Genomic DNA, 17,687 nt, shown 5'->3' on the forward strand with positions numbered 1-17,687 from the left:
ACAGCTCCAGGCTGTGCTGCAGTGACCTGCTGCAGTCATCCATGTGCGAGGTTCCACACTTTGATGAGAGCCTCCGAAGACCGAATTTGTTTAGACTGAGACAGATGATGCTGACAAAATAACACTCGGGTATAAAAAAATGGGGGATCTGAAAACTGAACATATACAAATCTAATAATTAAATAAGACTGTTGCTGCTAATTGCTAAAATTACTCTTTGTTATCAGTTTTGGAAATAGTTCTTATTATTGCTGCATTAGCAAAAGGACCAAAGACATTTAAAATAGCAATGCTGCTGACTATCATAAGGCAAAGTGAAGCATGCTGTTAAGATTGCATGCTATAAATACACACATGTACTAATTTTTTATATAAACACAGTGGCATGTTGGACTTAAGATGGCCTTTATGTAAAAATATTGTGTGGAATAACTTCTGTTCTTGATTTTGTCTGTTGCACAACTAGACTCAAAACCTCTGCATTTCCTCCCCACTACTGGAATTGTGATAGGACCCAGAGTTTCAGCGACCCTGGCTTTTCTGTTTCAATCCTAGTAACCTTAAGTTGTGGTATTACACGAAGTACAGAAACCATTTCTCCCTCTGCCTTATTTTGGTTGTTCTGGGACACCTTCTGCCCTGTAATTGATAGTTTAAAAATAAATCTAGTTTTGGCCTTTTCAAATGTAAAAATATTTTCTTGAGAAGAAAGTGCACGTTTCTTTTACAGAGAAGGTAAATATTAGTGCCTTTTGTGAAACAAATAGGTTCAAAGCAGTAGAGAAGTAAATATTTTTCCTTGCATTAACCCCGTATGTCAATTTTCTAGCCAGGTCTGTATCAGCATTAAAGCTTTTCTTTCCATCTCTTACACCAGGCAAAGGCCCACCTTCCCCAAGCTCTAGTGCTAGTTTTGAGCTAAAATTTCTTCATGTGACCTAGCTGCATGGTCCTCATTAAAGCCTTCAGGCACCATGTGGATAAATAAATTTGGAAGAGCCTCCTGAGACCCTGAGCATCCATCCCCTTGGTGCAGCAGGTCAGGGCATCGCTGGAGTGCATGGCTCTACCAACACTGGGAAATGAGGCGGAAAGGGGGGGGCTTCACTATGAAAACCAGAAGTATTTAAGCAATATTTTTCTTACTATGCTTAGTATGATGAGAATGTAATAAAAAAACACAAAGGATAAACCTCATTAGGTAACACTTGCTTTGATGGTAGTTCATCTGCTGGGCAGAGGATGCCTGAAGGTGTTCTGAGCACGGCACTGCCCAGCCATGCTGCTCAGGATGCTGGGGTGCAGCTGGGGCGAGTGTTCGCCTCTGGTTTGTGGCACTGCAAGATCACAATGCTGCTTGAGGGATAATCCCGCCGGTGCCTTTCTGCGCTGGGTTAAGAGCTCTCACCAGGTGCCTGGGGGCATTTGTGCCCTTGTGCAGCGAGCGGGATCAGCTTGCTGTTTGCTGCTCTGGCTGAAAGTTGGCTCTGCAGTGACAACCGTGTGGTCTGCTCGAGCCCCCGCGGGGTAGGAGGCAAGAACATGTGGCTTGTAGCGAGAAGCCACAAGCCCTCTGCTCAGCTGGGCTCAGTTTCACTTTGGCTCAAGCGAATCCACGCAGCCCATAGACATGTCGCACTGTCAGGCCACTGTGAGCAGGATCCCAGTTTAGGGGATCTGTGTTTCCCCTCCAAAGGATTTATTTTGCAGGTATGAAGCAGTACAACCAGCCTTCTAATCTAGGTGCCCAAGGCTGGGAGATGTGGCATGTTGCAGCCTCTGGAGGCCTTGGGGGTGTCGAGGGAACGCAGAGCTCAGCACAGGTCTTGACAGCGTGCAAGCAGCACATGGAAAGAGGTATGCACGCACACATGCACGCTTCGTTACTGTTTCAGTTTCCTCCCATACACCACTGAAGTCTGTAGAGTGCACGCCTGGGTGACTAAAGAAATCTGTGTGTTTACCATGTTTTACTACATCTGGCAGTCAGGTTGTGGCCACGCATGTGTTCGAAAATGTCTGACAATTAGCTTTTTATCTGCCTGTCTTCTGGGGGCGAGTTCTGTTCACCTGCTTTCGAAGGAGCTAACAACAGACAGAAAAACCAACAGCCAGAACACAGAATTACCCAGCCACCTGGTAAACACAACACTCCGGTGCCTCCCAATTAAGAAATGATGGACCTGCGAGCAAATGGGAAAGCGGGACGTGCTGTGGACTGACGGGCGCTCGGTCCCTCGGCTCCACAGCCTCCGCTGACTGACTGGAGGCCCGACGGCAGCCCGGGCCGGCGAAGGCCGGCAGCCCTTCTCCTCACGGGACGCTTCTGTACGGAGTTGTGACGACGGGGAAGAGTCGTGTCTGTTGCAAAATCCCTCAGAGAAATTAAAATTTAGGGGCTGTGTTTATCGGCTGGAGATACCAGCAGGGGAACCCACAGCACTGGGGCTCCGCCAAGCTGCACCACAGCCTGCGCACGCGCGGCGCACTCCCACACACACAGTGAAGGGGCGGGCCCGCCCCCCCAATGCGATTGGCGGCGCGCCCCACTTCTTCCCGCCCCTTCGGGGAGCCGCCGCCCTTGCCATTGGCTCGGCGGGTCGGCGGCGCCTCGCGGTTGGCTCCGGCGGTGCTGCGAACCGGCGGCGCTGTGGGCGGGGCGGCCCGCCGTTCGCCGTGAGGTGCGGGAGGGCCCCGGCCGCCGCCGCCGCTGCCGCTGCTTCCGGGTCCGTGGTGAAGCCGCCGCGGAGGACGATGGCGTAAGTGCGTAGGGGCGGTGGCGGGATCGTACTCCCGTTCCCACCGGGTTGGGCCCGGTGCGGGTCCGCCGCGGGCTGGTTGAGGAGGGATCGGGCCCCGCCGGCGGCCCTGGGCCTGTCGGGCCCCGTCGCCGCCGGTGGCCTCCGTGAGGGAAAAGGCGGCCGGGCGGCTCTGAGGGGCGGCAGCCGCCCCCGTTCCTGGAGGAGCTGGGGCTGGCGAGGGCCTCCGCCGTGCCGGGGAGGGGGCCGGGGGTCCGGGCCGCCCTTCCTACGCGCCCGCCGGTGCTGAGGCGGGGGCGATCGTCCTGTGCTTCCCCCCCCCCCCCTCCCCCCCAACGGGGCGTTGTGTTACCGGTACCGGCGTGTCCCCCCTTTCCTGCGCTGGTCCCGTCCGCTTTCCGTGGAAGCGGTGTGAGAGGAAGCCCCTCCGGTTTCACAGACTCCCGTGTTTTTATGTTGTTTTTGGTTTTGTTTTTTGGGTTTTTTTTTCCCCTTTGCCTATGTCTTTTGTAGGTTAACGCCGTGCAGAAAGGGTGTCAGGTCAGAGAACGGGAGTTCAGGCGCTTCCAGTTTTGTTTGGCCGGCGAGGAAAGTTTCACTCTTCCTTTCCCTGGCCGGTGAAAGACGGATCTCTGCCAGCGCCCGCCGTCCTTAGAGGGTTTAACACACACACACGCTCATCTGACACAAAACGCACCTGCTTTTTGACGTGTCCAAAGCTGTAACGATAACGTGCTTGCGCTTCACTTTGTCAATAAAAAAAAAAAATCTGTTGTAATTTATCAATATAACATGCTCAAACACGTTAATACGGTGGAAGTGTATTTTGAAGATGAGCATATAGCTGGTATCCCGGTCATAATCTACGTCTGGATTTGTTTCCCGTCTTAAGGCACATCTCCACAGCAACCTTCACAAAACTTTGGGAAAACTTCCAAAGTTGGTAGTTTGCTGCAACAGATGTATCTATCTATAGATAATTTTATCAGGTTTAATATGAGAAAAGACCATGATCGTTGCCATGGGAGTTCTTGTGTTGTGTAATTTGATTAGTTAATTCTACTTTTCTGGCTTTTTTTTTTTTTTTTATTGTAGCTGTGCAGGTTTTTCCCCACTTTTTGTGTGTAAAACATGATGACCAGATAAACAATCGGGCCAGAAATTTTGGCAACTGAGAAGAAAAACTGAAGTGTAGGAGTGAGTAGTCCTGTTGATTATAAAAGTATGTTAATAGGTTATTCAGATAGTCATTGGGAAAAGCAGTATTTAAGGTCTGATTAGGCAGTTGGCTCTAAATGGATGTTCAGGGATGTTTGCTTAGGATGATGGCCTGAATTTGCACAATTTGACAGTGTTCATGAACAGGTTAATGCATGAGTAGATTTTGCTCATGGTGCATTGTCTTGGGTTGATTGGGTGGACGTACATGCACGTCAAGGACTTCTCTAGAGAGAGCTCTCATCCTTGTGTGTGGCATGCTGAAGTAACTCGCCCCTTTTGGGTATGCCTTTAGAAAACTTTGGCATGTGAAATATGCATCAACTGCTCTCTGGTAATCGCTCTTTTGCATAATTTTGTCCTGTGGGAAATAGGCAAAGTTTACTGCTCTTCACTAGCAGTGTTGCAGAGTTATCCTGTGTTGTGGTGTTGAGACATACTACCTTCTCCTAGTAACTTTTTATCTTCTTACATAACTTCTTATAGTACTTGTTGCTGTGCCAAAATCTTTGGCTTGACTGTAGACTGGGACAGACACTAATGAAGACCTATATGTAGTTCACTTAAGGATGATGGTGTATGTAGTCACAAGACTGATTTTTAGTTTGATTTATGGCAGATTTCCCCCTTTCTCCAAACCGTGATGGTATGTCAGAGGAGAAAGTTAGAGGAAGTACTTCTGGAAAAATTCATATGTAAGGTGTAGAAGACTCAATTTCATAGAGTGTTTCAGAGGTCCAATGCTGTAGTTCAAATTAAAAAAAAAAAAAAAAAAAAAAGGAGGGGGGGGGGGGGGGAAAAGTCATTGCCTTGTTGAGACCAGTCTCAAAAAAGAATATATATATATTTTTTTTTTAATAGAGGAGTGTGCATAAGGGAAGTTCTTTTTTTTTTTTTTTCCTTTTTTTTTTTTTTCTACTGTTATGAGCCTTTAGGTTCTGTTGTTTGGTTTTTTTTTTGTTTTCTCCTTTTTTTTTCTTCTGCAGCATCAAAAGCTGGCAATGTAAGCAGGAAAACAACCCTGTCTCCTGAACAAGTCTGGGAGGCAAGGTTAAACAACATATTTTTATTTTTTTAAAAATTAAAATGAAATGAAAAATCATCCAAAGTTCAGTTAGGCATTCCTAGGCTAGCAGTTGAGTGATGCAAGGAGTACTGTATGCTGGTTGCCATAGCAAGAGTTTCTTTGATTTCTTCTGTATTAAAACATGTCCTGTACTACTAAAAGTAAATAAACAAAAATATGTAATTTCTGTGGTTTTGGACACCGGATCAGTAGATACTAGATTTTTTCTTCTGTTTTCTCTCGCTGCTCTCAGAAGAGTGTTAAATTTTGTTTTAAATTTTTTTTACTGTAGGTACTTCTCTGGTGGTTTCAGTTTCTCTGTTAGATAAAATAAATCTCATCAGGTAGGCTACTGTAAGAATGATTTTTATCTTACAGTTCCTTGGAATATACTTTAATTTTCATTTAGTTAATTTTTAAGTAAATGTGTTATTTACTAACGTAAGCTACTGTAGTGCAAATGTTTTTTTAACTAAGGTTGTTCACACTGGTTTAGCTAGGTGTGATTCTCTTGTGTGCTCTGTTTTTAGTTCAGCTGTTGCCGCTGGAGGTGGTAGCAAGATTTCATTAGTATAATTAAAGCATTAGTTTAATTTGTTTACAGTTTACTGCTATTGTTACTTCAGGCACTAGCAGAGGGGGAAGAAAATAGGCCTGAATCTTAGTTATTAGAAAAAGAGCTGCTGGTGTGTAATTTGGTGGAAGGTATGAAGCCAATGCAACATGACAGATGGCAGAATTGCTGTGCGGCTGCTGTCACTTAGCTTATTTTTTTGTGTATATGTGATTTTTGAGAACAACTTTCCTTTTCTTCCTTCCTCTTTCCCTTGTTTGTTGATTAAAGAATAGCTGAACTTCCTAAGCTGTGCTGGGATGGATTTGAAGTCTTCAGACCTAACTGGAGTGTTTTGGGAAAGGTGCCAAGGTTGGCAGCTTTTTGTTTTGTGAAATGTGCCTAATGTGCATCTGGGTGCTGACAATGTCATGACACCTTCAGAGGAAAACTCAGTTGAGTTGTGTTTATGTTTGTGAGACTCCTTTCTAATATCATTTAATTATCTAAAGCTCTGATTTCATAGCAGCTGTTGCTGGAGACCCTTTGAAAGAAAGTGATGGAGTTGGTGGGATGCAAAAATGCCATTTCTTTCCTTTTCTCTAAGGAGTCGCTGTGGGTATGGCTCCTTTGCTGGAGATGTGAAGCATCCAGGTGTATTATCTATGTTCATTTATTGAGACCAGGGGAATTTTCCTCCTGTTGTTTAATGTATCATTTTGGGTGTAATTGTGACTCCACTGTCTTGTAATTGCTGTAGAGGTTGGGAGTTGAGTATCCTCAGAATGGTAGTTAACCTCTAATAACATCAATTAACATATATTCGATCAGTGCTTGATTTCTGTGAAAATCTGAGGAATATGTCTGATGAATTTCAGCTCCTGGTTTATTCCCCCCCATGAATTCTAGTAGTAATAAGGGGATTGGCAGCATCCATTATTTCCCTACCTGCTTCATAACTGTATTAGAAGTGTTTATTCTCAATGTCATGAAATGCTAGGTTTTTTCCACACCTTTGGATACCAGTTTTATTCACACACCTTGTTTCTACAAGGTGTGCCAGGAGTGTTACAAAGGATGTGATAAATAGACATTTCTTTTTCTTTCTCCTTTTCTTATGCAGCTCAAGACCCCTATTACCCTAATGCTCTCGGGCACTGAATAAAATACCTGTTGCCTTCATCCTCAGCTATAGGTACAGGACAGACCTTTTTTCAGGTGGGTTGTTGCTCCCTAGGCTGCAGCTGTCTGCCAAGCAACTGCACTCTGGTGACCAAGAGCCTGATGGCCGGGCTTATGTTTTTTTGTCTGTCAACTCTTTTCATACAGGCATGCTTTCTGTAAATTTTTAATGGCTTTGTTCAAGCAGCGTTTTTTTTTTCCTCAGTGTTAATCTGTCAGGCTGAGGTTAAAACTAGTTTACCTATTTGGTGCGATTGAAATGTATTTATAAAGATTTGAAGCAGCTGCTTTTGAGTATTTGGCACTTTAGGGATAGCATATTTGCTGTGAAAATTGGATCGAATTTGGTATACTAGAAGCAGGCTGGAAATCAAGTGCATCCCCCAGGATTATAACATCCCTTGCATCTTTTTAGTACTGAGGAAAGAAGATCAATGTGTGACACAAGTAATTAAAATTAATTTTTTTAGGTCTGTTAAGTGTGTGTTTCTGCTGTAAAGAAAGCCTGTCTGATCAGGAGGAGCAAATCTATAGCAATATCAAACCCTCACATCTTCAAGCCAGTCCCCTGTCTGCTTTGAACACGCCAAGTGCTCTAAACGTGCACAACCTGAAAAGCAAGCCCCAAGTATTCCAGTTTGGGCATCATAAATAAAGGATTTGGCCTTTATTTCTCCTTACTTCAGATATCTCATTTGCAGAAAGAAGACTACATAACCCCTTAAAGGACTGCTTTGAAGATAAATACAAGTATTGGGGTCCTGTCACTTCAGTGCCACAGAATCCTCCTCTTCTCCTGTCCTCCTCCCAGGAGAAAGCTAATATGTTTTGTATGTATTAACATGGTATGTGGTAAATGAGAGCCATGAGTGACATACTGAAGAGTAAAGATGTGCTTAAAAAAAAAAAGAAGAAAAAAAAAGATAGGGGGAAAGGAAGGTAAACCAAAATGCTTGCCATGGTTTAGGACTATTCCAGCATGTTAACTGAGCTTATTGTCACAAAACAGTAAAGACCTTGAGAAAATACTACAAACAAGCGCAGAGAGGTAAATGTGAAGTTCTGGGTTTCTCTTTCTTTTTGATGGATTTTCTTTCTTGTATTAGCAGGGTTGGTTAAGACTCAGTTTCCCACCCAGGTTTAGGTCTCATCCTTCCAAGAGTAGTCCCTTAAGATTTGGAATGTATACTGTTACTTTAGAAGAATACAGTAGCACTATGAATGTAAATTACAGACTCCTCAACCCATGGGTCTGTGTTAGAGTGCAACAGTTAAATGTTTTGTCTGCTTGCAAAGTCATTTTGCACACAGGAATAAATACAACAGAGGGTGGCTTGAGTGCAGGCAGCTGAGAGGTATGCATGATTTAAATCTATGGGTATAATATATAGGACGTGGAAGATGAAGGCAGTTAGGTGCAGAACGGTCAACAGAAATAAATGCTGGTTACTGAAAGCAGCTAATATCTGTCCTGAAAAGACGGCATCTCTTCCTCATAACAAACATGATGATCCAGATCTTGCCTCTCATTCTCCATGCTGTATAAATGCACAAGGGCATTATAAACAGTGTGTACTACTTAAGTCTCTGCATGCATCCCCTTTCTATTACACTAATTCATATGGCCAGAATTGCTTCATAATTTAAGTGGATTAAGCACCTGTTAAATCTGAGATGCATACCGAGAGCCCACATCTAGTGCAGGTGTTACTGCTGCCTGTTTCTGAGTGGTTAAACTTTCATTGCCATCATCCTCTTCCTCATGTGATTTGATCAAGGCCGAAGGGTGCCCTGACAAAAAAAAAAAAAAATCAGTGTGGCAGCATGTTTAAGGATCAGCTGTGGAGCTCCAAAATGGTGTATTGACATATGATGACTGATGGGGGATTCCTGAGTTTATTTGCATGCAAATAGCAAATGTGTTCCAGAAAACTTCCAAGAATATTCAATTTATGGTTCTGGGTAGTGATGACAAAAAATGATGAACACTGTTTAAGCAACTAAGTATCAGGATCCCATGACTTGCAGTCTCTGAGTTGTCTTGCTGCAGTCTTATTTGGAGCGTAATGATATTTAATGTCCTGTCTCAGTATCATGTAAGATTCGGTGATAATTTCTTAGGAAAAAGAGCCAGATTGCTTTCTTGAGAGATTAAATAGTGTTTGTGTTTGTTAAGGTGGCAGGCAGTCCTCACTAATTGACAGCACTTCCACCGTGGTCTTGATCACAAAAGAGTGACCGTGTTGCCTCTTTGTAAGAAAGGGAAAAAACCAAGTTCTTTCTTCCTTTTTGCTGAAAGTGTTGATTTTGGTTTCTCTGGTTACTCTGTCATTCACGGGTTAAAGGCTCTTGGAGGCTGCCTGCAGAGGCATCATCTGCTTCATAATACAAGTTGACATGTGGGTTTTTTATTAAGGTACTGCAAATGTCTTGAAGCAAATGACACTGCCATTATGTGATTTAATTTGCTGTTGTAACGTCCCTTTTAAAACAAAGGCTTATTTTTTAAGGGGTGTGTGTGTGTGTGATGCTTATTATTCCTCTTTGTAAGGGAGCTAAGTTAGTAGCTTCTTTATCATCACTATTGGAAGCAATGTCTGGTGTTTTGGTGTTTGGTGGTTTTTTTGTTTGTTTGTTTCTGTTTATTGCTTTCATGTTCTTTCGTCCCTATTCTATTCCTTCTTACAGGAGAGGTAGCAAACAGATTGTTAGCACTTATTCTTGGGACTCTACTCGTGTTTTAGTTCAAAACATAGGCTCTTAAGTCAAGGTACTGTATTTACCCAAATGTAGGGGAGAAACAAGTGCATTAAAGGCAGGTTTTTTTCAACTTTTTCCACATTTTGTTTTCAAGTTATAATAGTGAGAGGCAGTATGAATATCATAGGAAAAACGGGATAAATTGTTAGTTTATTGCTAACACTTCTAAATACTGACTGTTCCAAAGATGTTTTGCTGCTCAAAAACTAAGGCCTTACCGATGTTATTTAGTTTTATGTTCTAGAGCTCTTGATGAAGAGCATCAGAGACTTCATAAAGAAAGGAAATAAAGTCTACTGAGTTTTTTTGAGGTTGAATACTGACAGGAAGACAGGCTGCCAGGAGCTGGAAGGTGTTTAAAAAAAGGAGGGGGAAAAAACCAAAAAAAGGCGGCAGAATTAATGCTTATATACCTATCTTCCTGTAAGAAGGCTTGCCAGATAACATCCAAGGGAGAAGACTTCAAATGAAACTAATGCAAGTAAAATATTGCTGTGTAATTACAGATGTTATGGAGTTGAGCTACTCCCTGTTAATCATACTTAATTAATATAACCCAGTTGCAAAGTGATTTACGGGTGGTTTGAGTAAGTGTTTAAGATCAGAAGGACTGGTTTTCTGCGCTTCATAACAGAGATACTGTGTAGTCACTTTTTATAAGATGATGCAAATCCATCCTTAAGCAGAAGAATTAATGGACACAGTTGATTAGGAGGTTATGGGAATTTTCCATAACTCCTGAAAGTGTCTGCTTCGGCCTTTCCTTCCACAGGGGCAGGGGGTTCAGTCTCATGTTGTCTCATATTCCCTTTTTGAATGTTAGAAGGCTTAATACAGACTCATTTTTACTTGTATGTTCGGTTACCTTTTGACTTACTGCTATGGTACAACAGTTTTATAAATTTATTTGCTATTATATGCTGTATAGTGTATTTGGGGTACTAAATTTGGAGAGTGTATTCTCGCATTCTGTAATCCGTTTTAGGGAGGCACATGCCTGGAAACTCTGTTTGTTTCAGCAGAGATGAGTGGAAGTGTTTCTGGAGCTCTAGAGTAGAAGAAAGGGTAGCCGAGTATCATGAAGATGTTATTGAAGAAATAAAACCAGGAAATTCATGTTTGTGTGAAAAAGACTGTTAGAGGTTATTTAACAGGGTACATACTCAATTTTCTCCAAACTGTACTGTGTTTGTTATTAATTTTGTTTTGTTTTTGTGGGTTTTTTTTTGCCTTCAGTTCTATAGGTGCTGATGCAAAAACAGTTTAGCAATGGATCAAAGAAAAAATGATAGTTTTGTCCCAAGTATCACACAGTTGGAAGACTTCCTAACAGAACATGATTCCAATGTTGTTTGGCTGTTAGTAGGTAAGGTGAATCTATTATGTTTTGGGTAAATGTTTTTTCGTGTGTGTACTTTTAAACGTGCTTCTCTAAATGTTGGCATACTGATATCAAATTTCTTACCAAATTACATCTCAATGTTGAAAACAGTTTTTTATTTGTCATACAGCTGCTTAGTGAAGTATAGCAATGCTGCTTAAGTAATTAAGAAAGAAAAAGTACAGAACGGTTTCCAATACTAATTGTGCTGCAACGCTTGGGAGATAAGTCCAGTGTGCAAAGGACGATGCTCTGCAATTGCAACTCTGCAAAATAAGAACTCATTGAGAACTTCTCTGCATGAAATAAGTTTTTTCTAACACCAGAGTAAGCTGGTGATTAACTGTAATACCATAACACAGGATTAGCATTGTAGCACATGACAAGCAGATACAGTAACTTTGTTATACCAATATGTACCTATCTGACATTTAATATGGTATAGTTTGAAAAGTGATATAAAGACTATTGTGTTTAATGACATAACTTCTAGACTAAATGGTGTGCCACAATAAGCCTTTAAGCCAAACTATTGTGTACTCGGTTATGGGCTGCTTTTGTAAATGTGCCTGATTTAGGTATGCTTGTGTTTTTATAACACTAGTGCCATTGTTTATATTTGGGTAGGTCTCTTATTTTCTGAGCCTATGAACATGTGGATCAGGGACAGCAAAATAAAAACTAAGTTGTATTCAGGTCTGGATGAGAGTGCTAGAAGTGTGCGATGAATTTGGACTTTTCCAAAGGTAGAGAACGCCTGCTTTTCAGCCTTGATTCTTGGACCTGGAATGAGGGGCAGCACAGGAAAAATAATTTCTTTTTTACTTCTGGGACGGTAAAGCATGGCTCTTGACATATTGGAATTATTTTTCAGTAGGCCAAACTGAATGAAAAGGACATAGGCAAATTAGCTGAGGGTGCTTTCTAAATATTATTTCTTTCACTTTTTACTACGTTGACATGGAAAGCTTCTACTCAACATAAAATTCTAAATGTAATCAAGATGAAAATAATGTAATGACCATGCTGATAGGTGCTCATGGTAAAATGTGGTTCTGCAAACAGATGCAGAACAGATCTGAAAAATTTGTCTCTGGAAGCTTTGACTTGAGAATGAAAGACTAAAAGTGTCAAATTGCAGCCTGCAGAATTTTCTTTTTCTGTTTTTCCCTCTCTGCGCTGGATTCCTGGAGCAAACTACTAGTAATTCTACTTGGAAAGTATGTAGGATATAAGCAATTCCATTTAACAGCTATAATTTAAACCAAAAGCTTTGCTTAGCTTTCTTATTATCTTGAATATATTAAACTTATAGATTTCTGTTTCATAGAAGGGTGGATGGAACTTCAAGAAATAATGTAGTCCATCCCCTTTTTCTACAAGCAGAATGACCTATATAGAATTATGCAGTTTTGGGGAGCTGCTGATCCCTTAAATTGTAAGAAACCACCTGCTATTCCAGAAACAATGACACAAACAACAGAAAAAGCTGGATAGCCTCCTGTTGCTATGAGGTTTGGATAGAAACATATTCAAGTAATATTTATTAACTGACCCAGTTTCAACCAGCCTTTCCTCCTTTGCTTTCATCTGCTGACCTATGCATCCTGTTATAAGAGAACAAAAAATTATGTCAATAGTTTCTTCTCCTGAATCCTGGAACAGCTAACTATTGATCACTGTAAAAGAGGTGATGAATTCTAGAAATGAACATGCTCCTCAAAGAGCTGTTGCTCCATTCTAGAATAATTTCTAAAAATCACGCACAGTAAAACTTTCTAAATGTAATTTCCAAACTGTAGTTTCAGTGAAGAGGCTTTTAAAATCAAGAATATAATAGTGAGATGAATAAAGTTTATGGGATCTGTCACTTAATAGCAGAGACTAAATTTGCTGAGGGGAAAGAAAAGGCTACAATTTGTGGCAGAGGTGAGACTAGTGGTAAAGGCAGTGGATTAGGACCGTAATGTCTGGAAACTGCACTAGTTTGCTGATTTTTCTCAGTATATGTCACCTTAAGAGAATACCTTCTTGGATTTAGGTATGTAGAAGTTAAACGTCTAGTTGAACTTTAATCTCAAATTAAGTTTTATTACTGGAATGAGACCCTCTGAGCATGAGTCATTCCACCTTTCTCCCTACATTGACAGAGGACCATCAGTGAGTAGCTTACTCATCTGAAAGCGAGGAGAGGTAAATGCTGCCCTTGCAGTATGCCTTCACTGAATGCTAAGAGCATTTTCTTTCCTGGGGTATAGCTTTAACCCTCCCTGCCTTGTTCCTGTGTAATCACCCACACAGATTTGATTTGTTTTACATGTCGGGCAGTTTACCTGCCCAAGTTTATGAGCTACTTGAATTTTGGCCACACTGGATCCATTTTCCAATAAGTAAAAGACAAAGTCTTGCAAGTCTGTCTCTTCTACCTTCTCCTCATCTTTCAACAAAGCACAGGTGTTGTTACAAAGCAGTGGAGCATCCCACTGCAAAAAAAATTTAAGGGACAGTAAAAGGACAGGTTGTGTTTGTAACTTTTTTGTGGTTTTTTTTTTTTTTTTTACTTTCTGCAGAGTGAAGGTGTCATACCTGTATGCCTTTCTGCACTTCAGATTTCCCATAAAAGGCACAATATATCTGAGCTTTTCAGTATAAAGTGTATACATAAAGGAAAAACTTTACGAAGTTCAGTTAGTATAATGAGTAGAGTTACTGCAAATACAAAAATTGCTTTCTTTTCTACTCTGCTTTGGATGAAACAGAGTGGTAATTATTAGTAAAAAGAGTTAGAACTAGTCCATTCCCTGGCAGTCCCATTCCTTTTGGGTTTGTCCTTCTGGAAGCTTTCAGAACCCTTGTAGTTAGAAATAGGTTACTAGCTCTTAATCAACTAAAGTAAAAATTGCTTTGGGGATTAGCAGACCTAATTTTTTTTTTTTTAAAAAGCATGTTTCTCATTGGATTGCTATTTCCTTTTTTTCCCTATCAAATTCCATGCTTGAACTGTTAACAGATTTCTGCTAATCCAAAGACTGGTACGTTTCTCTCAGGATACAACAATTTAGGAAATGGTTTCAGATGTGATAATGTTGTTTCCTGTGCCAAGATATGAAAGACTAGAAATCCATTTTACAGTTCATGGTGTGGAGAAGGCAGGAGAAGGAATGTAGTATGACTTTTGTGGTGGTTTTTGGTTTCTTTTAAGGTGTTTTGAAATAAATGACCGTGTGGGATAATCCATGTTATTATTTGATCTATGAAATTTAACTACTTGGATGATAAGGGATGTAATGACATATGTGGTGCCTTTTTGCAGGTCCTCATTTCATTTTTCTGAACTTTGCCTTTCCCTTTTTCCCCGCCTCCCATGTCTTCACATCCTTCTCATACCATCTCTCGGAAAACACTCATTAAAGTGTCCCATCAGTTTCAAATTTTTTTGGAGGGTAGGAAGAACATTCTTGTGCTTTATAGTCTTAATAGGTAAGGCTTTTATCTAGGTCAGCATACTTTAAAAAATAATTGAATTCATTTTAATCTTTCAACAGCTACAATATTGTCTTGTGGATGGATTATCTACCTAACTTATTATAATTCCCGGAATATTGGACTCATTTTAACATTGGTTCTTAACAGATTATATAAACATGGCTACATCCATATTGGTAAGTTATGATTACTGTAATGCCGCTGTTTATCTACTGCTTTTTATTATACCTCAATATGCTAAAAACTCAAAGTAAAATCAAAGTGTTCCTTTGTTAGAGTAATTTGAAAATTATAAGCATGGATTTAATTTAAGAAGAAAAAAATTCAATGTCATTCCTTAGGGCAGGATTCTTGGTGTAGGTAGAAAAACACCCCCTTTTTCATTGAAGTCTCATTATTTTATATTACAGTTCACTTGCCAGGTTTTTTAACTTTGAGTCAAGTTTACTTTTTTTTGTTTGGTTTCTATACTTTGTGTCCTTAAAATCTGTACATTTTTCATTACCCCTTTTTCAAAGCCCTGTAATTGTAATAGTTAGTGTCCTAAAAGAAGATTGACCTCAGTCCCCCATGGGACCTGCCTGATCCGCTTCCGAATTTGCCTCATAATTTGGTGTTAAGGGGTGCAACCTCCCACTCCCCCGCACCTTTGAGGCTGGTTATACAGCACCTGAACTGTGGGTTGCAACCACTGGAGTGGGTTCAGAGAGGCACAGTGGAGCCTCAAGCCTCAACTCCCTGTTACAGCAGTGTCCTTGCTTTCTAAATAAACTGTCAGAACAACTAATCATGTTAATCCATAGTGGGACTGTGATATGTAGAATTTATACTGTCTAGAACATTTGCATCAAAATCCATTAACTTTTTTTTATATATTTTAAACATTTTTTGAATAAAACAGGTCAGTACAAATCACTTGGGCACTCACCCACATTATAAAAATATCTGGTGCTGAGTCACAGAGGGCTGTATCCCACAACCTCACTCTGACTGCACTTTTAATTTTCTTTCAGTTATTCTTCCATGTCTTCCTCTATCTGCTTCCCAGAATGACAGTGACTTTAGTTCTGGACTTTTTCTGCAACTATTGATCATAAATGTAGTAAAAACTTAAAAAAACCCACCCACCCATACCTGCCTGCCAAAGAGACCCCTGCAATAATTTGCTTATGTCCTCAAGAATTTAAGAACTGTAATCCAAACCATATTCAAATCCAACTTTTTGAACAGCAATGTAGATGAAATACTTATTGGCTCCTATACTTGATCTATGGGCTTTTATTAAAATATCTCTGTGAAATTGTTATTAAGTAAAGACAGCTGGACATAGCTGACCAAATATATGGTGTTCTTTATAAACTTAATCAGTAAGAAGAACATAACATTAATTAAATCCCATGATTTACAGCTTGGCTTGAATCAGTTAATGGTGGTGTTTTGGATTGGGTTTTTTTTGTGTTTTTAAATCAGGGTATACTTAACTTTGAGTGGGTGAGGTGAAAAGCCTTAGGAAAAATATGAGCTATTGCATTACCTGCTGGTCTTTTCATGCTTATTAATCACTCCTGCTGTAAACACAATTTGTCATAATAATTGGACTGAAAACTTTATAGCCATTTAAAATTTGAAAAATTATTTTGTCAGGAATCTTTATTTCTCTAACTATGGTCTTGCATACAATGGCTTGATAGTACAAATGTTCAAAATAGCTTTCCTAACTCTTTTCACAAGCTTTGCAAGGTACCTGAATGTTCCTGAGTGACTAGTGTGTCTCAGGGGGTTGCTTGTATTCTTGAATGGTGCCAAATCCAGCACTTTTTAAAGTTTTGTACTTTTTGTCTTGTATGTTCTGAATCTGACTTCCCTTCTCCTCTGAAAGTCAGTGTGTTTTCAAAGGGAAAACTCAAGATACTCAGTAAACCCATTTCAGATAATTGAATACTATGTTCTTCCTGTTCAGAAAATAAAGCATCAACAACTTTAGGCTAATGTCTGATAAACACTGTTTTGTGCACTAGGTTCCTTTTCATTCTCTGTGCTGTCTGGAAAAGTCATGGTTCGCGAAATCTATTTTATCACAGAAGACATGTCTATCAGGTACAGATTTCCAAGGGGGTGGCTCTTCTAAGTAGTGATTTCACATACAGTGAATGTATATGTCTAAATAGCACATATCAAAATACCATCTTACTAATGAGCAATAAATATATTTATAAATGTTAAAAATAAACTGATTCTTTTGATGGTAGTATTTAGACATTCTTAGATACTTGTTAGCTCATTTGCTGGTTGAGTGTTATCAATCGGAAGTGAGTACTGGACAAGATTCTAGTTGTCCTTAATATTTGAGAAAGAAAACACTTTAGAGTTTGGAGGAGAACTGTTTTTTCATTAATGTCTTTCACTCCTTCATGCTCCCGCTCTTAAGTCTGGCAGATTCATTTTGGCTGAGTAGTTTGCATTTATCTACTGGAATTGAGAATAATTTGTTTCATGAATGACCCACTAGTGAGTAGTTTGTAATTTTATTTCTTACTGTTAAATTTTGAAAGCCTTGAGAAGGCAATGGATGTGGGCTTGTATACAAGTTCCGCTAATGCAGTAATTGTATAATATTATACTTTATGCTTTATGCTGTAATGCTTCATGCTTTAATATTGTTTGTACACTATGCAACTGGAGATCTCTGCACTGCATAAGGCAACGTGTCATGCAGCTGCATGTAGGATTTTGGATTATCACTCTCTTAACTTCTGTTTTAACTGATTTATTTGATGTAGAATTCAAGATGGATTTATCATATTTCGCTGGTGGAAGATGTACAACCCTAAGCAGAAACAGCATGGTAAGTTTCTCAGAAAGGTTTCAAAGTTTAAGTTTACAGGTTGCAAGCAGAAAAATACTTTCTTTGCACAATCACATGTGTGTAATTGTTAATATGTACCTGAAGCACATTGAGTCATCAGAAGGTATGGGTTCTTTTAACTGGTTGATCTGTGTTAGTAGACTAGAACACCACAATGAAATAAATACAGGATTCACTATCAGGGACTTGAACCCTTAAGACAAACCATTAACCTTAATAGTAGCCTTCATTATCTGTAGTCTAAGCATAATTGACCTTGTACTGAAGTTTGTAACTATAATAAATGGAGACTTCTTATGTTCTGGAAGTGATTTTAGTTTCAAGTTTTAGCATTGTGCTGTCAGTATTTTAGCAAAAGTGTTACGGTAGGGGATGTTCTTTAGTATTTGATAACCCTGTGTCTTGATGACATCTGT

At 40.1% G+C, this 17,687-nt stretch overlaps 1 protein-coding gene across 16 annotated transcripts in view; it reads left to right on the forward strand.

Annotated features, from left to right (window-relative positions):
- Positions 1-2,645: 2,645 nt before the first annotated feature.
- Positions 2,646-17,687, forward strand: part of BLTP1 (bridge-like lipid transfer protein family member 1) — a 127,065-nt gene continuing 112,023 nt past the window's right edge. For 12 of the 16 annotated variants that reach the window (XM_049815144.1, XM_049815151.1, XM_049815150.1 and 9 more), the window contains exons 1-6: positions 6,720-6,814; positions 7,480-7,623; positions 10,775-10,904; positions 14,465-14,581; positions 16,424-16,502; positions 17,186-17,250. In XM_049815144.1, coding sequence (XP_049671101.1) covers positions 10,808-10,904; positions 14,465-14,581; positions 16,424-16,502; positions 17,186-17,250 — 358 coding nt within the window. In that variant the 5' untranslated portion in view covers positions 6,720-6,814; positions 7,480-7,623; positions 10,775-10,807. Of the gene's footprint in view, positions 2,760-6,719; positions 6,815-6,838; positions 7,624-10,774; positions 10,905-14,464; positions 14,582-16,423; positions 16,503-17,185; positions 17,251-17,687 lie in introns of those variants that run through there. The other 4 variants (XM_049815142.1, XM_049815141.1, XM_049815140.1 and 1 more) reach the window with 4 other exon arrangements.

Source organism: Accipiter gentilis, chromosome 12 (assembly GCF_929443795.1).
Source record: "Accipiter gentilis chromosome 12, bAccGen1.1, whole genome shotgun sequence".
Lineage (NCBI taxonomy): Eukaryota > Metazoa > Chordata > Aves > Accipitriformes > Accipitridae > Astur > Astur gentilis.